The sequence below is a fragment of the Delphinus delphis genome, chromosome 11 (genome assembly GCF_949987515.2).
Source record: "Delphinus delphis chromosome 11, mDelDel1.2, whole genome shotgun sequence".
NCBI lineage: Eukaryota > Metazoa > Chordata > Mammalia > Artiodactyla > Delphinidae > Delphinus > Delphinus delphis.
Window position 1 is genome coordinate 76,805,718 of NC_082693.1, and position 16,288 is coordinate 76,822,005.

The 16,288-nt window shown below is 34.5% G+C and overlaps 1 protein-coding gene across 4 annotated transcripts in view; it reads right to left on the reverse strand.

Annotated features, from left to right (window-relative positions):
* NR2C1 (nuclear receptor subfamily 2 group C member 1) overlaps positions 1-16,288 on the reverse strand; it is a 41,028-nt gene that overhangs the window by 2,894 nt on the left and 21,846 nt on the right. For all 4 annotated transcript variants that reach the window (XM_060025388.1, XM_060025387.1, XM_060025389.1 and 1 more), the window contains 4 exons: positions 13,119-13,240; positions 5,904-6,043; positions 4,178-4,315; positions 1,629-1,734 (listed from right to left, as the gene is read on the reverse strand). In XM_060025388.1, the coding sequence (XP_059881371.1) occupies positions 1,629-1,734; positions 4,178-4,315; positions 5,904-6,043; positions 13,119-13,240 (506 nt within the window). The remainder of the gene's footprint in view (positions 1-1,628; positions 1,735-4,177; positions 4,316-5,903; positions 6,044-13,118; positions 13,241-16,288) is intronic.

Below are 16,288 nucleotides of genomic sequence, written 5' to 3' on the forward strand. Positions count from 1 at the left end.
AGTTATAAATTTAACAGCTTAGGAACTCATTCGAGGTTATAAGAACAGCAATGTTTTATGTTATCAGGATACATGAGGCTCAATGATTACAGTTTTCTTGGTTTTGCTTTTCAAAAAAGTACTGGGAATAGTAAAATAGGCAATAGTTGTTATTACTGGGAAGAGCATAAATTATGGAATCAAAACCATTAGATCCAAATCCTGATTCAATTACCCCTTAACTATGTGAATGCATGTAAGCCATCACTCCCTGTCTCTTTCACAGTGCTGTGACAAGCAACAAAATGATCCTTGCCAGTTTCTGTGCTAGTGAGGTTCTTAAAGGCAGGACAATGTCTTGCGTGAAAGTACATTATAAGCTGAAAACTGCTATCTAAAGATAATGTATTATTTTAAAATAACTAGGAATGTAAGAAACTAAGAAAGAGTTCCAGAGGTCCAAGAACCTGGAACCTAATCGAACAGAGATCAGCAAGCAGCTGTTATGTCAAAAAGGAGGAACATTTTAAATACTGTATTTATTTGTATAATGAGGTATAAGACAACTTTTGAAACTTTAAAAAATTGAAAAAAAAGTCATAACAAAACCAACACCAAAAGAACTACCTTTCTGAAAAGTTGGTGGCACATTTATCCTTCCTCTTTTCTAAGGCCTTCGACTCTTAACACTTGAGAACAAGTGAAACCAGCAGCCTCAGAATTAAGTAACCTTTCTGTAGCCATGCACTCCACTGCTCAAACTACTCATTTCCTGTCTGTTCCCACCAGCTGAGCTATATACACAGAATTGGTAGGAGGCGGCATAGGAAAACTGGTTAGATAAACTACAGCTGATTTTCATGATGGATCTGACTTATAAACATGTTATTTAACATATGTAAAATATTATTATATGTAAAATATAGTAAGTTATGAAGTTTGAAGTATGTTAAATTAATAATACTAGTAAACACATTTATATAGCCCTTACTTTGTAAAAGGCACTACTCTAAGCTCTTTGACTATATATTAACTGACTTAATCCTTATACTAATTATAAAAGGTGGGTACCATTATCTGCATTTTACAGGTAAAGAAACTGAAACAGAAGTTAAATAACTTGCCCAAAGCCATACTGCTAGTAAGTGACAGGGTTGGGCGTCAAACCCACGTGCTCTGGCTCTGATGCCAAATGCTTAGTTACTCAAAAATTGAGTTTATTTAAAAAGTGATTTTTTTTCTGAAAGAACAATGGTAAATACCTTGTTAGAAATATCATAAGCCAAATTCCAAAATTAATTATCAAATAGTCTAATGGTGTTTTATTATTCATTTTTCATCCCTTTTACTAATAAAATCCATTATTTCAACTGAAGAAAGAGTTTGGGTGTGAGAGTCAGACTACCTGGCTCTGCTGTTTATTGTGTGACTTTGAGCGAGTTACTTAACCTCTCTGTGCTAAAGTCTCCTTACATAAAATATTACATGTAAAGTACTTGCAACACTACACTACCACTTTTAATAGCATTAACTATTTCAAAGGTCAAAGTTGACTAAATTTAATTACACTTGGAATGGAAAATAATGAAATAAGATTCACAAAAAATTTTAAGATGAATTTAATTAAACAGTATTTAACTTCTAGATACCTGTAGGTGTCATCTGGATATGTTTTGGTTATATAATCTTGGAATTCCACATAAGCCTTTTCCTGAAATTTCTCAATCTGTTGCATGTTTTCTAGGCCTGGATGATCTGAAACATTAAGGAATATATTGTTACTTTAGTTCTGAATACTCATTTAATAAGGCACCAAGTGGAGATGGAAGGGGGTGGGAAAAATAATTCAGTCAAAAAAAAAGCCCCATCATATGTGTGGCTCTTTCATTCCACAAATAATATATTTAATAACCCAACCACTAAACACCAGGCATTGTACTTTAAACCCTTAAAACTATTTTATCTCATACATGTATCCTAACATCTAATAAAAACTGAAACCACTGGGTTCAAATAAAATAAATAGGTTTTTCTATTCCAAAAGTGGTGGAAGGGATTTTGATCAGTTTGCTTTCAACAGAAACAAAAAAATGACTTAGCTTAGTTAAAAGTATTTTTTTTTAACATCTTTACTGGAGTATAATTGCTTTACAATGGTGTGTCAGTTTCTGCTTTATATAACAAAGTAAATCAGCTATACATATACATATATCCCCATATCCCCTCCCTCCTGCGTCTCCCTCTCACCCTCCCTATCCCACCCCTCTAGGTGGTCACAAAGCACCGAGCTGATCTCCCTGTGCTATGTGGCTGCTTCCCACTAGCCATCTATTTTACATTTGGTAGTGTATATAAGTCCATGCCACTCTCTCACTTCGTCCCAGCTTACCCTGTGCCCTCCCCATGTCCTCAAGTCCATTCTCTATGTCGGCGTCTTTATTCCTGTCCTGCCCGTAGGTTCTTCAGAACCATTTTTTTTTTAGATTCCATATATATGTGTTAGCATACAGTATTGAAAGTATTTTTAACCAATGAAATATCTGCAGATTATATTCTTTAAAATTTTTAAAATTAAAATAATATATATTTTAACTGAAGTATAATTGACATACATTATATCTGTTTAAGGTATACAAGATAATGATTTGACATTTGTATACACTGCAAAATGATCACCACAATAAGTCTAGTTACCATCTGTTACATTCAAAGTTGCAAAACATTTTTTTCTTATGACGAGAACTTTTAAGATTTACTTTCTAGCAACTTTCAGGTTTATAATATAGTGACTATTGTCACCTAGCTGTAAATTACATCACTGTGACTTATTTATTTTATAACTGGAAGTTTGTACCTCTTGATCCTCCTTCACCCATTTCACCCACCCCTCATGAAGATTATATTCTATATTTTTTTAGTAAGAAAACCTTCTTTTCACCATGGTTAGGTTAAAAAAATACTTATAAAATTATGAAACTCTGAACATCATCTCTATCAAAAGAATATACCAACATGAAATAATCTATATAAATATTTCACTAAAATGGAAATGTTAAAAGAATTTCATAAAACTTATGCCTAAAATATGGAAAGTGCTGCCCTGACTGAAGAGAATAAAAAAAGTAGCAAATAGAAATAGAATACTTAGTAAAACAAAATTACATTATAATTCTATTGTTGAATCTATGTTCTTTCAATTTTAAGGAAAATGAAAGTGGCAAATTGGTTGTGATAAAAATGGTGATACATGTTATTAACTTACCTGAACATTAAGAGAAATAGTACAAAAAAGCTTTAATTATCTTACTGATATCATTGAAGGTAAGAAGCAGGTTTCCTCAGATAATTTTATCATACACAGTAACAGAAATACATACCAAAATGAAAAACTACAGAGCCTAAGAGAACAGCCAATTTTTCGTATTCTAAAATTGATTGTTAGCTTTACTGTCATTTTACTATACATGAAAACTAGAAACTGGCAGAAAGATAAGAGATCCATTTTTCTATTTGCTGGAAACTCTAATAAGATGTTTGGAAATTTAACCCATTAACAAAGCAATCCTCACCTCTCTTTTTGCCTTTTAATGATGCCTAGCAAAATATATCTAAACATTCAAGTGTTGAACAAGACTGAAAGTCTATGATGTCATTTCACTGATTTCTTCAATTTTCCTTTTCATACCCAGATGTCTAACGTCCATAAATTTCACCAATTTAAAGTATACAATTCAATAGTTCTTTTAATATATTCACAGAGCTGTGCAACCATCACCGCAATCTAATTTTAGAACATTTTTGTTCACCCCAAAAGAAACTGTACCCATTAGCAGTCACTCTCCACTCTCCCCTCTCCTTAGTCCCTGGTAGCCACTAATCTCTCTACAGATTTGCCTATTCTAGACACTTTAGATAAACGGAATCATATAATGTGTGGTCTTTTGTGACGGGTTTCTTTCACTTGCATACTGTTTTCAAGGTTCATCCATGGTGGCATGTATCAGAATTTCATTACTTTTTATGGCTGAATGATATTCCATTGTATCTATATATTATATTTTGTTTATTCATTCGTTTGACGGACACTTGGGTTGTTTCCACTTTGCATCAATGTACAGTCCCAAGCAATGTATGAGGGTTCTAATTTCTCCACATCCTCAAACACTGTATTTTAAAGAAGAAGTAAATGTTTACATACCTGGACTGAAGAGTACTATTGCCTTCAGGTAGGCATATTCATATCCATCAATGCAGAGTTTTACCATGCTGTTACAAAACTCCTGTAGTTTGAAGATGTGTTCCATCAATAATTTTCTTCTTTCTGTTGACATTTTATCTTTAATTAAAAACAAAGAAACAAACAAAAGCTTCCAATTTTCAGCAAAAATGCATGACTATTTTTATCCAATATATTTCTTTCTAATTTCCAGCTCTGTATATAACCAATTTTTTAAATGTTTAAAATTCAGTATCTCTGCAAGTTTAAATGAAACTAATTAATGATCTTCAGACGTTGTTCAAAAAAAACAAAACAGGCTATTAATATAAAATACCCTAAATGTAATGTTTCCTTTCAAGATATACCTTTGAAAAGATAAGCTATAAAGACTAAAAAACTGGCCAACCAACCAAAGTACAGAAGACTCAAATTTTGGTAACAGGATTTTATTTAAGCTTATATATTGGTTGAAATAAATAAGCAAAACCATCTAGATTTTTAAGTTACCCATACTACTACAACAAAAACAAATAGCAAAAAATACTGCCAAGATCAAAGAAAATCTGAGTAAAATAAAATTTTATAACTTTTAAAATTTATTGTGTTTATATAGTACTGCCTTCTGGTAGATCTACTGTTGATGAGATTTTAAGGTTATTTCTCTGCCCTTAAATAAGAGAAGGAAGCAGATATTTTAAAAATAATGTAAAACAATGGGAAATGGAATATGCAAAGGAAGTAAATGTAATTCTCAACTTATAAATTATTCCTGAACTCAAAAAAGTAGTTCTTCCCACTTGAGGATGGGGCACCTTCTTGGTTAGTCACAAGCCATTCTGAAGCTAAACATTTATAAATCAGTGCCTGCCTGCCTGTCTCTGCAAATGAATGGGAGTTGTAATCACCTTGGCATCAAGAAAAGGAAAAAGACTTAGGATTGTTCTGTGACTCTTTAGTACCGTTTAAGTGAGAGAATACATCCTGATGAATTGATTAAAAAAAAAAGTTTAGCCTATCTTGGGATTCAAAGGGCTACAATGAAGAAAGGCAGTTTAAAAACTGGTGGGGGGACTTCCCTGGTGGTGCAGTGGTTAAGAATCCGCCAGCCAATGCAGGGGACACCGGTTTGATCCCTGGTCTGGGAAGATCCCACATGCCGCGGAGCAACTAAGCCCGTGCACCACAACTACTGAGCCTGTGCTCTAGAGCCCACAAGCCACAACTACTGAGCCTGCCTGCCTAGAGCCCGTGCTCCGCAACAAGAGAAGCCACCGCAATGAGAAGAGTGTGCACCGCAACAAAGAGTAGCCCCTGCTCGCCGCAACTAGAGAAAGCCCACGCACAGCAACGAAGACCCAACACAGCACCCCCACCAAAAAAAAAAAAACTGGTGGGAAGTACACATTTATAAATATTTGATCATCTCTACATAAACTTACCCTGGATTCTCTGGAATGTATATCCAAGTACAAAAAATTCACGAGGCCTGATCAGAAGTAGCACTTAAATACGCTTGTTTCAGTTTTGTTGTGCTCTCATTTAAAACTATTTTGGGGTGATTAATGAATGAGTTTATCAAAATGTAAAAATTATCTAAAGTAAAAAGAATGTTGGTATCTTTTAATACCTAATTTTAAACATAATACTATAAAACTGATGCCCCCCCTTATATCCTAGCAAAGGAAATAAGTAAGGTGCTTTTTACCTTGTTGAAGGCTACTGTGAAGACAATTGACAAATGTCGCTAATATAGTTGCTACATTCATCACTTGCCAGCACTGGGCAAGACCAAGAGTAAAAAGTTCATTCCAGTAGGCTTTCACCAATAATATACTGTTTTCTTGCCTATAAAAACAAAATAAACAAATATCAAATATTAAAATACATTTTATAAAACTTTACAACTGACTCATATATTTAAAAATACAATGTTACTGAACTAAAATTATTCTAAATGGCCAACCGGGAATGGACTTGATCAATTCTTTATTTTGTGTACCTGACTTTAGTTGATAAGGTTTAGAAATTTAATTTGCTAGTTCATTAATCAATCAGCCAGTTTATAAGAACAGTTGCAAGTAGTATTTCAAACTAAATGTTGGGGCTTTAAGCCCACATTTCATGGAAACAGATGGAGTAAAGGTGTTTAAAAAAAAATTAAAAGCAAAAGCATACATTTAAAAACCTTCTTAAAAAGGGCAGTTAGAATTATCTGATGATAACCAATCAATTTCCTGGGAGAAACTGGTTTATTCTATGTTTCAGACGAGATATAAGTATCCCATAAATGAGACACCAAAGATTTTGCTAGGAGTAGCAAAGATAAGAAAGGTCAGAAGGCTTTTCCTGAGTTTCTGAATAAAAAAATCTCAGCAGCTTGAGCAAGTAAAACAAGTACTGGAATAGGAGTCAAGTCACCATGGTTATAAAGCCTAGATCCACTGACTGAAATTAGGCAAATAAGAGTCCTGGGTCTCAGCTGCTTAACTATATAAAATACAGAGACACTATATGCCCTATATCTTGCTCAAAGAGTTGTTATGAGACACAAATATAAGAATTATGTGAATAGGCCATAACAATAAAGTATATGCCAGGTACTGTTCTAGGCACTGGAGAAAAAGCAATAAACAAGATGAATAAAGTCTGCCTTCATGAAACAAAAGGGAAACATAATAAAAAAATCACTTCAAATATTTTATATAAATATTATACACACACATATATATGCGGTTATACAAACATTAGTTTTGGTAATGAAAATTCTACATTACTATAAAGTAGGATGATGCATTGGAAAATGGGGTGGGAGTAGAGAGAAGGCCTTTCTGAGGGGCTGACATCTAAGTAGAGAAAGATGGGAAAGAACTTAAACACAAACAAAAAAACCCTAGAGAACTAGTATTCCAGGAAGAGGGAAGAACAATAGTAAACTTGTTGAGGTGATAACCAGCATGTAGTAGGTGTTCAATAAAAACTGATGACTGAATTACTAAATGCTGCCCTCCCTTCTTGGAATGTGCTTTCCCCAATTTGTTTTATTGGCTAATTCCTATTTATCCCTCAAAATATAACTCAGAGCTCACTTTTTTTTTTGCTGTGCTGCACAGCATGTGGGATGTGAATTCTCCGATCAGGGATTGAAACTGTGCCCCCTGCAATGGAAGCACAGAGCCTTAACCACTGGTCCGCCAGGGAAGTCCCAGAGCTCACTTTTTAACTGAAACATTCTCTTACCACATTCTTCTCCCCAAGATAGTTAATTATACCCCTTCAGTGCCATAAATACACTTACATTTTACACTTATTTCATGGTATTCTAATTTATTGGTTTAGGAATCTGTCTCCTATACTGGATTAAAACCTCATTGAATGCACAGACTCCTTTATTCATTTCTGTATCTCAGTGAACAGCACAGAAGACAGCATATAAAATGAATCTGCAAATGATTTCTGATTATAGGGGATACAGAATAGGCAGAAGTGAGAACTCACAACCATTTTCCATTTAAGTAATCTTTAAACCAAGAACTATATACTTTATTATAAACAAGGTAACAAAAGAATGAGATTTCTTTTCCCTTTCTCTAAAGAGATTTAAGGTGCTAAGAACATCTTATAGGAAATATGTACATCCTGATAAAAGGCACTTAAACTTTTTTCTTAATAAATCTTTAAAATTAGGATAATAGATAGGATAATCAGCATGTTTAACATAAATCGTTCATCAAGTTAAGGACCATAGCCACCTTTACAACATTACATTTTATTTAAGAATTGAATATATTCAAACAAATGCTAATATTGTCAACTTCAGAGTACAGAAAGTAATTTTTTTCACTGGGAATTATTCAGGTGAAATTTTATCTCCAAGCTGATCTCTCATTTCCATTCAGTATCTGAGAAGAATTACTTGCCATAAGAAATTGGCTATCAAAATCTATTTGAAAGTAAAGTTTAAATGAAGAGAAAATCAGTATTTTTAAATCTCCATATAGGGCTTCCCTGATGGCACAGTGGTTAAGAATCCACCTGCCAATGCAGGGGACATGGGTTCGAGCCCTAGTCAGGGAAGATCCCATATGCCACGGAGCAACTAAGCCCATGTGCCACAACTACTGAGCCTGTGCTCTAGAACCCACAAGCCACAACTACTGAAGCCTGCATGTCACAACTACTGAAGCCCACACTCCACAACAAAGAGTAGCCCCTGCCCCCCACAACTAGAGAAAGCCTGTGTGCAGCAACAAAGATCCAACACAGCCAAAAATAAATTTTAAAAAAATCTCCATATAAAAATGATTAAAATTTCAATCTTGGAAATTCCCTGGTGGTCCAGTGGTTAGGACTCCATGCTCTCACTGCCAAGGACCCGGGTTCAATCCCTGGTCAGGGAACTAAGATCCTGCAAGCTGCATGACCAAAAAAAAAAAAAAAAGAAAAAAAGAAAAAGATTCAATTTCAAACTAAATCAAATGAAATAAAAGATAACAAGATATTACTTTCATTTATCAGAAAAGATGGATAAAATCCAGTATTCAGAAGGGTGTGAGGAAATAAGCATTCATTGCTTGTATGAGCATAAACTGACTGAATAGCTTTCTGGAGGACAATTTGGTAGTACCTGCCAAAAAACTATAATGTATATACCCTCTTAGACTCAACAATTCCACTTGTAAGAAGCTATTTTGTAGAAATACTAACACAAGTAGGAAAATATATATATATAATGCTACAACGCTTACTGTAGCTTTGGATATAACATGACCACCAGAAAACACTAGCTAACAACCCAAATGTTTACTAATAAGGGATAAGTAAACTATAATAAATCCATAAAATGGAATACTTAGGTAGCCATTAAGAAGAATAGGAGAATACACGTGCTGATATAAGATGTCCATTATATAAGTGTAAAAAGAAAGGCAAAGAATAGGATGTGTAAGTGTTTGTGTATTTGATTGAATGTGGCATGGAAAAGATCTGGTAGGAAACCAAACTTTAACAGTGGGGTTAGTTACCTCTGGAGAGTAAAGTTTTACTTTATATTGCTATACGTAAGTATTACTTTAACATTTTACAAACATGAGGAAAAGGTTAAAAGCAAACATGATGGAAAAGTCTGAAGTAATTCGGTTTTCACCTTAACCGCTGATTCTGAAGTTTAAAAGAGGAAACAGCTAACCAAGGTAATCAACCAGTGAACAAAGAACAGGGAAAAGAACAGAGCCAACTGATTAAAAAAGCCAAAGTTTTTAATGGCCTGTGCTACAGCTCTTAGTAAGAAAATATGTTGGCATTGTTGAGGATGACTCAGAGAAAACGTTAAGGAGTATCAGTGCAAAGGATGAGTACCCCTAAGGAAAAAAGATGAAAAGTGGCAACTGAGGAATTAACCACCAGATTATTTTGTTTCCAAAGGAAAAGTGAAAGAGTTAAATGCAGAGATCAATTATAGAAAGATATCTATTTACATTTTTTTAAGATTTTTTTTTGATGTGGACCATTTTTAAAGTCTTTATTGAATTTGTTACAGTACTGCTTCTGTTTTATGTTGTAGTTTTTTGGCCACGAAGCACGTGCGATCTTAGCTCCCAGCCCAGGGATCAAACCCGCACCCCCTGCATTGGAAGACAAAGTCTTAACCACTGGACCTCCAGGGAAGTCCCTCTATTTACACTTTTTATCCAAAACATAAAATCCTTGTAGTACACTTAGCTACATTGTTCAAGTATGTTTCTTCAAAGTTCATTCAGAAAGAAAAACAGCAAGTCTCCTTTAGAAAGAAGGTTCCTAAGAGTATGAAGGAAAGTGAGCATTTACTATCTACTTTGTCAGCAGCACTGTGTTGAAGAAGTTTACACCGATCAGCTCCCTTAAGTAGCATGAAGCATTTCTGCTAATTTACAGATGTAGAAGTGGAGCCTCAGTTAAATAACAGAGCTAGCAAACGAATAAATCCAGAATTTGAACCAAGGTGGTCAAAGTCTACGCTTTTTTAAAATAAATCATTACAAATTTTAGGAAGTAAAATGCTAAAGTCACATTTCTCAGCAGAGACCTCCTCCATTCAAGGCTAATATCTGTGGTGTAAGGGCATGTGTGCTGCCAGTTTTTTCTTGTTAGGGAAAACAAACAAATGACGATTGTAGTCACATTATACCACCTATTTTCAAAACACCTTTCCTTTGAGAAGCAAAAAGAGCTGGGTAGAGGAGGCAGTCAGGTGCAACGCAAGTGTTAATAAATAAAATAAGTTGCATAACAGTAAACATAACTTCTTTCACAAATAGATATAGGTATTTTCCTCTAACAATTGTACTACATTGTTAATGTTCATTAAAATATGTATGTAGTACTCATAATCAGAGATCAGATCATCGTTTACACTATTTATTTTGATAAAGGAATATGACTTTTGAACTCACCCATACCTGGGGATAACCTAACCATTTGGCTTTATATAAGCAAGGCATTATACTTTACCTGGTAGCATCTGTTTTTTCCTTAGGGAAAAGTAGTGATATGGCAAGAGAACTGGTTTCAAACCCACAGTTATAGTAAACATTACTCTGTTTCAGTGGGATTTTAAGAGTCAACTTTCAGGGTTAGCATTTAATGGAAGGTTTTTAAATTATTCAGTAAAGTCTCCTGTAGCAAATGGTGATAGCTTGGAACTTTTGGTTACAAGAATCTAGTTAAAGAGGACTGCTGCCTTTACTCCAGACAAATCATGTCCAGTGCCCCTCCCCCCAAATGAGTCTATTACTGTAGTCACTTACCTAAATTATGCAGATAGAACTGAAAAACAACTGAATTCCTGTAAGTATTGAAACTACAAATCTTAAACAGAAAAGTAACATCCTTGTAAAACAGAGGAAGATTGTAAAATACAAATAGTATTAACTACCCACTGTATAAGAGTCTTTAAACTACTGTTCCCCTCCATTAAATTGACCAAAACAAACTTGACTTTTAGAAAATGAGTAACGTTGCTTTGTTTCTCTCTGTAAAATTAGGGCTTTGTTTCCAAGTTTTGTATCCAGAGATAAAAATGCAAGCAATGCCAGTTTCTAGGAGACTCAGAATAGCTTTTATTACAGCATAAAAGAATTTCCCATCATTAGTACTTAGTTGTCATCCATCTGATTAATTCAAACTATAAATTATCTAGATAGTGATAATAAATAAGAGTTTACGTAGCAATTAATGACTTCAAATGCTACACAATAGTTAATTCTAATTGCAAAGAGTTCTGTGGCAGTTATATTGAAACTGATTTTTCAATACAGATCACAGGGAATTGTGGCTGCCACTATAAAATTATAACTGGAAACTCCAGGCTTCATTTCTGGTTTCTCCAACATTCGGACTATTTCTATAGGATAATCACACTCAATTTAACAGACATACTTAAGATCAATGGTGTTATAACCAACTCAAGGAATTCAAATCACTCCCTGCTACATCTTTCGTTTTGTTTTTTACTATAATAATTGATAACCTATTATGAAAAATATCACCAGGTTACTTTTCAAGGCATATGTATGCCAGTTACAAGCTTAAGGAATCACATTTAATGCTTTAAAATAAATAAACTGTTAACATGTAAATTTACATTGTATTTTAATTTTTTCTTAAGCAGACTGGAGAAATCCTAAAAGTTAAATGTTATTTTGAGAGAGAGGGCTATCAATCATTTTAAATTGAAGGTTAACCATTCTAAATCAGGCTTTTAGTCTATGCAACTATATTATTTAAGTACATGATTTAATGCATGGTACATCCAACACTGATTAATAAGTCAAATTATAGTGGGGTTCTATATACGCCTTTTACAGTCATGATTCAGATATGTTTTTTAGTTATATTCAAAATATTCTCTAAGGATAAAGAATGAGCAGTTATTATTCCTATTTGGCGAATGGGAAAACAGATGTACAGGATATGAAACTGAACTGTTTATGAAATCATATTGTAGAGTAAGGTCCTACAACTCAAACAATACTTTTCTAACTATGGGCTTAACTTTTTCCATGGTCTCTTTGCTTCTTCATCCCAGTTACTTTAAAGCAATATAAGTAAATCTGGCAAGCTTTAGATAAAGCTCGGGTTCCTTAGAGTAGACCATTTTCCATTACCATCTAATTCAAACAGAGTACAGATGTGCCCTTTAGTGGCAAACCAAATTTCCAAATCATCACAGTGGTGGTATGGGATAATTTAAATTTTCTTACCCTTTTTGTTGGGCAACCACATGATTCTATTTTCAAACATATTCAGTGTATACAAGTTTCAGCACCTTATTAACAAGCCTGAGGTGACACTGAAACAGTGGTGGTGGAGGGAAACAACAACCCCAAGACATCCCTAGAGCCTCCCTAATTTAAGCCAATCAAAGATGGCCTATTACAGGGCTTCCCTGGTGGCACAGTGGTTGAGAGTCTTCTGCCGATGCAGGGGACACAGGTTCGTGCCCCGGTTTGGGAGGATCCCACATGCCGCGGAGCGGCTGGGCCTGTGAGCCATGGCCGCTAAGCCTGCGCGTCCGGAGCCTGTGCTCCGCAACGGGAGAGGCCACAACAGTGAGAGGCCCGCGTACCGCAAAAAAAAAAAAAAAAAAAAAAAAAAAAAGATGGCCTATTACAAATGCTGGCCATGAGTTATCAGCTCCACTGCATTTACTTCATTCAAATTATTAACTTAGTCAAATTATGAAGTTCAGATAATCTTCCACATAAAAATAATATACAGTAAATACCACCTGCCATGATTCATCATATAAATGACAAAATTTCAAGTTATAATGTTATATAATTTCCCCCCCCTTTAATCAAATCCTCCCAAAATAAAAGTTCTTGCCTAATGTATGTCTGTACTAGAAAATCACACTTATATTCAAGGACTTCAAGACACTTACCCTAGAGCCTGGAAGGAAGGAATCGAAAGTGCCCAGTGCATTGATAAGAACAGCAGTCTGGAGGCAGACTCCCCAATGTAGTGCACATTCAGGTACTCAGGCATAGGAGATGGCATGGTGAGCTAGTGCGAACAGGGACTGAGGTAAGTTATCTTAGGTCGGACAATTCTAAATCATCATTTCTTTGAAAAACTTAAATGTAAACATATCAAATAACTAATATATTAACCCAAAGGCAAATCTTGAAATAATCCAAGTCACTAGATTTTACAGCTAAAAATAGGATTTAGAATAAATGAGAAGACCACAGTTTCTAACAAAGCAAATTCAGATAAAGCAGAATTCCACTTAACAAATACCAACCATGACATCTGGTTGTTTTTTAAAATTTATTTTTTGTCTTGGTCTAATAACATGTCTTTTCCTTCCCTCCCTTCATTAACAGTGATATACAACAAATTCAGTTTAAGGAGCAATCCTTTATGTTAAATGTCCCTTTCATTTAGGCTACGGGGATAACAAATTCAAATGCTTACAGGGTCAGGAGAATAATGAGTGAAGTGAGCCTGCTGATGCCATTTGGAAAGTGCATATTCCCAGATAAAGGGCATGACTGTGACTTGAATTCAACACACTGAAAACTTATGGGAATTTGGGCTCAGTACTACCAGCTCTTTCAATTTTTCAAAGAGCAGCTTCTTTGTAAAATCTCCCCATTTAATCTACAGGTAAAACAAAATGTGTCTGTGGCCATAATGCTCACAGGCTATCTATCAGTCTGTACTGCAGACCGTAGGTAATTATTTTAAATGTGTTGGAAATAAATATCCTACATCAAAATACTTCTAAAAGCATTTTTGAAAATCTTGTTAAAGAGAACTTTTATTGCTATAAATGAAATGTAATTTCATCCATAAGAAACTTTTTTTCTATGTTAAAATTATTAAAATGATCAATAATATCAAGCATAGGTGATGATACAGGGAAACACATACTTCTGAGTATTGGTAAAGTGAAGGGCAATTTGGCTGTATCTATCAAAATTTTAAAATTGAGTTTATCCTATGACCTAACCGTGCCACTTCTAAATCTCTATTCCAAAAAGATAACTTGCATACATCCACAAAAAAGCACATATAAGGATGTCCATTTCAGCACCACTCTTAACAGAGAAATTAAATGCTGGCAATAACCCAATCTTCTATCTCTAAGAAAAAGAATAATCCATGCTATAAGGTACCCTGTAGGCATTAAAATTAGTAAGATAAACTGAGATAGCATAGGAAAAACATTTCACAGACATCTACGTAGAAAAAAACAGCAAAATAATATGTAGATGACCCAATTTATGTTAAGAAGAGAGTATGTGTATATACATATACATTTTGTATGTATTATATTATATATATGTGACAGGAGGAGATACACCACACAGTTAACAGTGGCTACCTCTATAGTGGGATGGGTGGATACGTCCATATGTATTTTTCTGGGGAAGGCATATATAGCTTTTATCAGATTCTCAAAGGTGTCTACGATGCCAAACAGATCAAAGGTTTTCATCAAAATGATATCAAAGTTCTCTGGAAATGTTATATAAAAATGCAAAAAATATTAACTTCCTTTGTTCAATATTAGCCATAAATGGTTTATCTACTTATAAATGGTGTCAAGTAATAAAACAACAGGGCAACTGACAGTTGAAATTCCATGTGTGAAAAGATAATTTTTTAAATGTTTAAGAAATGTTTACTGGAGCAGTAAATTAAAATAACATTACTTAAGACAATTCTTAAAAGAACTGTAGGTAAGCAGATATTAAGCATGATAAATATAATTATTAGGATGCAACGGTTTCAGCACATAAGTATATGAAAAACAAATTGGGAACTATCATACATTTTCAGGACTGTCTAAGGTGAGTAGGGGAAAAAAGCCTGAAAAGTCGGGGATTACCAAAGATTACTAGTTTTAAGGGGGGGAGGAATAAGATGCAAAAACAAGATTACCCTTTGCTAAGTAGTTTAAAATTACTTTTAAACAAATGAAATACTTATAATATGTAAAAACTGTATATAAGGGCTAAAAGTACAGATGCACCCTGATTTACACAACAGTGGTGACAACGTTGCAAAGTCTCTGTTGCTCTATCATAAAACTGAAACCACTTGCAATATATACTAGAAGAATTCATTATTCAAGACTGCCATGTTGTATTATTTTATATAGAGAGGAAATGGCTTGTAATTTATCTATTTTACATACTTAATTTTCTTAAAGCAAGATATACCTCTAGCAATATCAATCAGAAAGCCAATGCTAGCTGAAGAAACAATTCATTCAACAGGTCTTTTAGACTGAAAAGACAAAGATTTCTTCCTCTGTACAGAGAAGGTAAATTTCTACTACAAAGGTGTTAAAGTTTCCCAAAAATGCCTGTGGATTTTCAGGTTTATAAATTGAATTAAACACATTTTTCAAATTATGCACATTTATTATATTAAGATGACTTTTAAAAAGAGTGTTGACATGAACTAAACTTGGCTACCTATTTTAGAAGTAATTACTTGCCTGCAATTACCTTTCTAGCAGTTCTGAAAACAGGCTGAATGATACAGCTTCTAAAAAGCTATCTGGGGACTTCCCTGGTGGTGCAGTGGTTAAGAATCCGCCTGCCAGTGCATGGGACATGGGTTTGAGCCCTGGTCTGGAAGATCCACATGCTGCGGAGCAACTAAGCCCGTGTGCCACAACTACTGAGGCTGTGCTCTAGAGCCTGCAAGCCACAACTACTGAGCTCGCATGCCAAAACTACTGAAGCCCACGCGCCTAGAGCCTGTGCTCCGCAACAAGAGAAACCACTGCAATGAGAAGCCCGTGCACTGCATCGAAGAGTAGCCCCCACTCGCCACAACTAGAGAAAGCCCCCGCGCAGCAACAAAGACCCAAAGCAGCCAAAATAAATAAATAAATATAAATAAATAAATAAATAAAATAAAAAATCATTTGACTTGAATTAGCAGACCTGGATTCTATAATACTTTCAACTTGTCATTAATTAGCTGTGTGACCCTGGATTACATAGTAATTCAGCAACCATATTACTGCATCTTTCACTGTGATCCACTAAGCTAGGTGTTGTAGTCTCAACAGAGGAATAAAATGGAAAC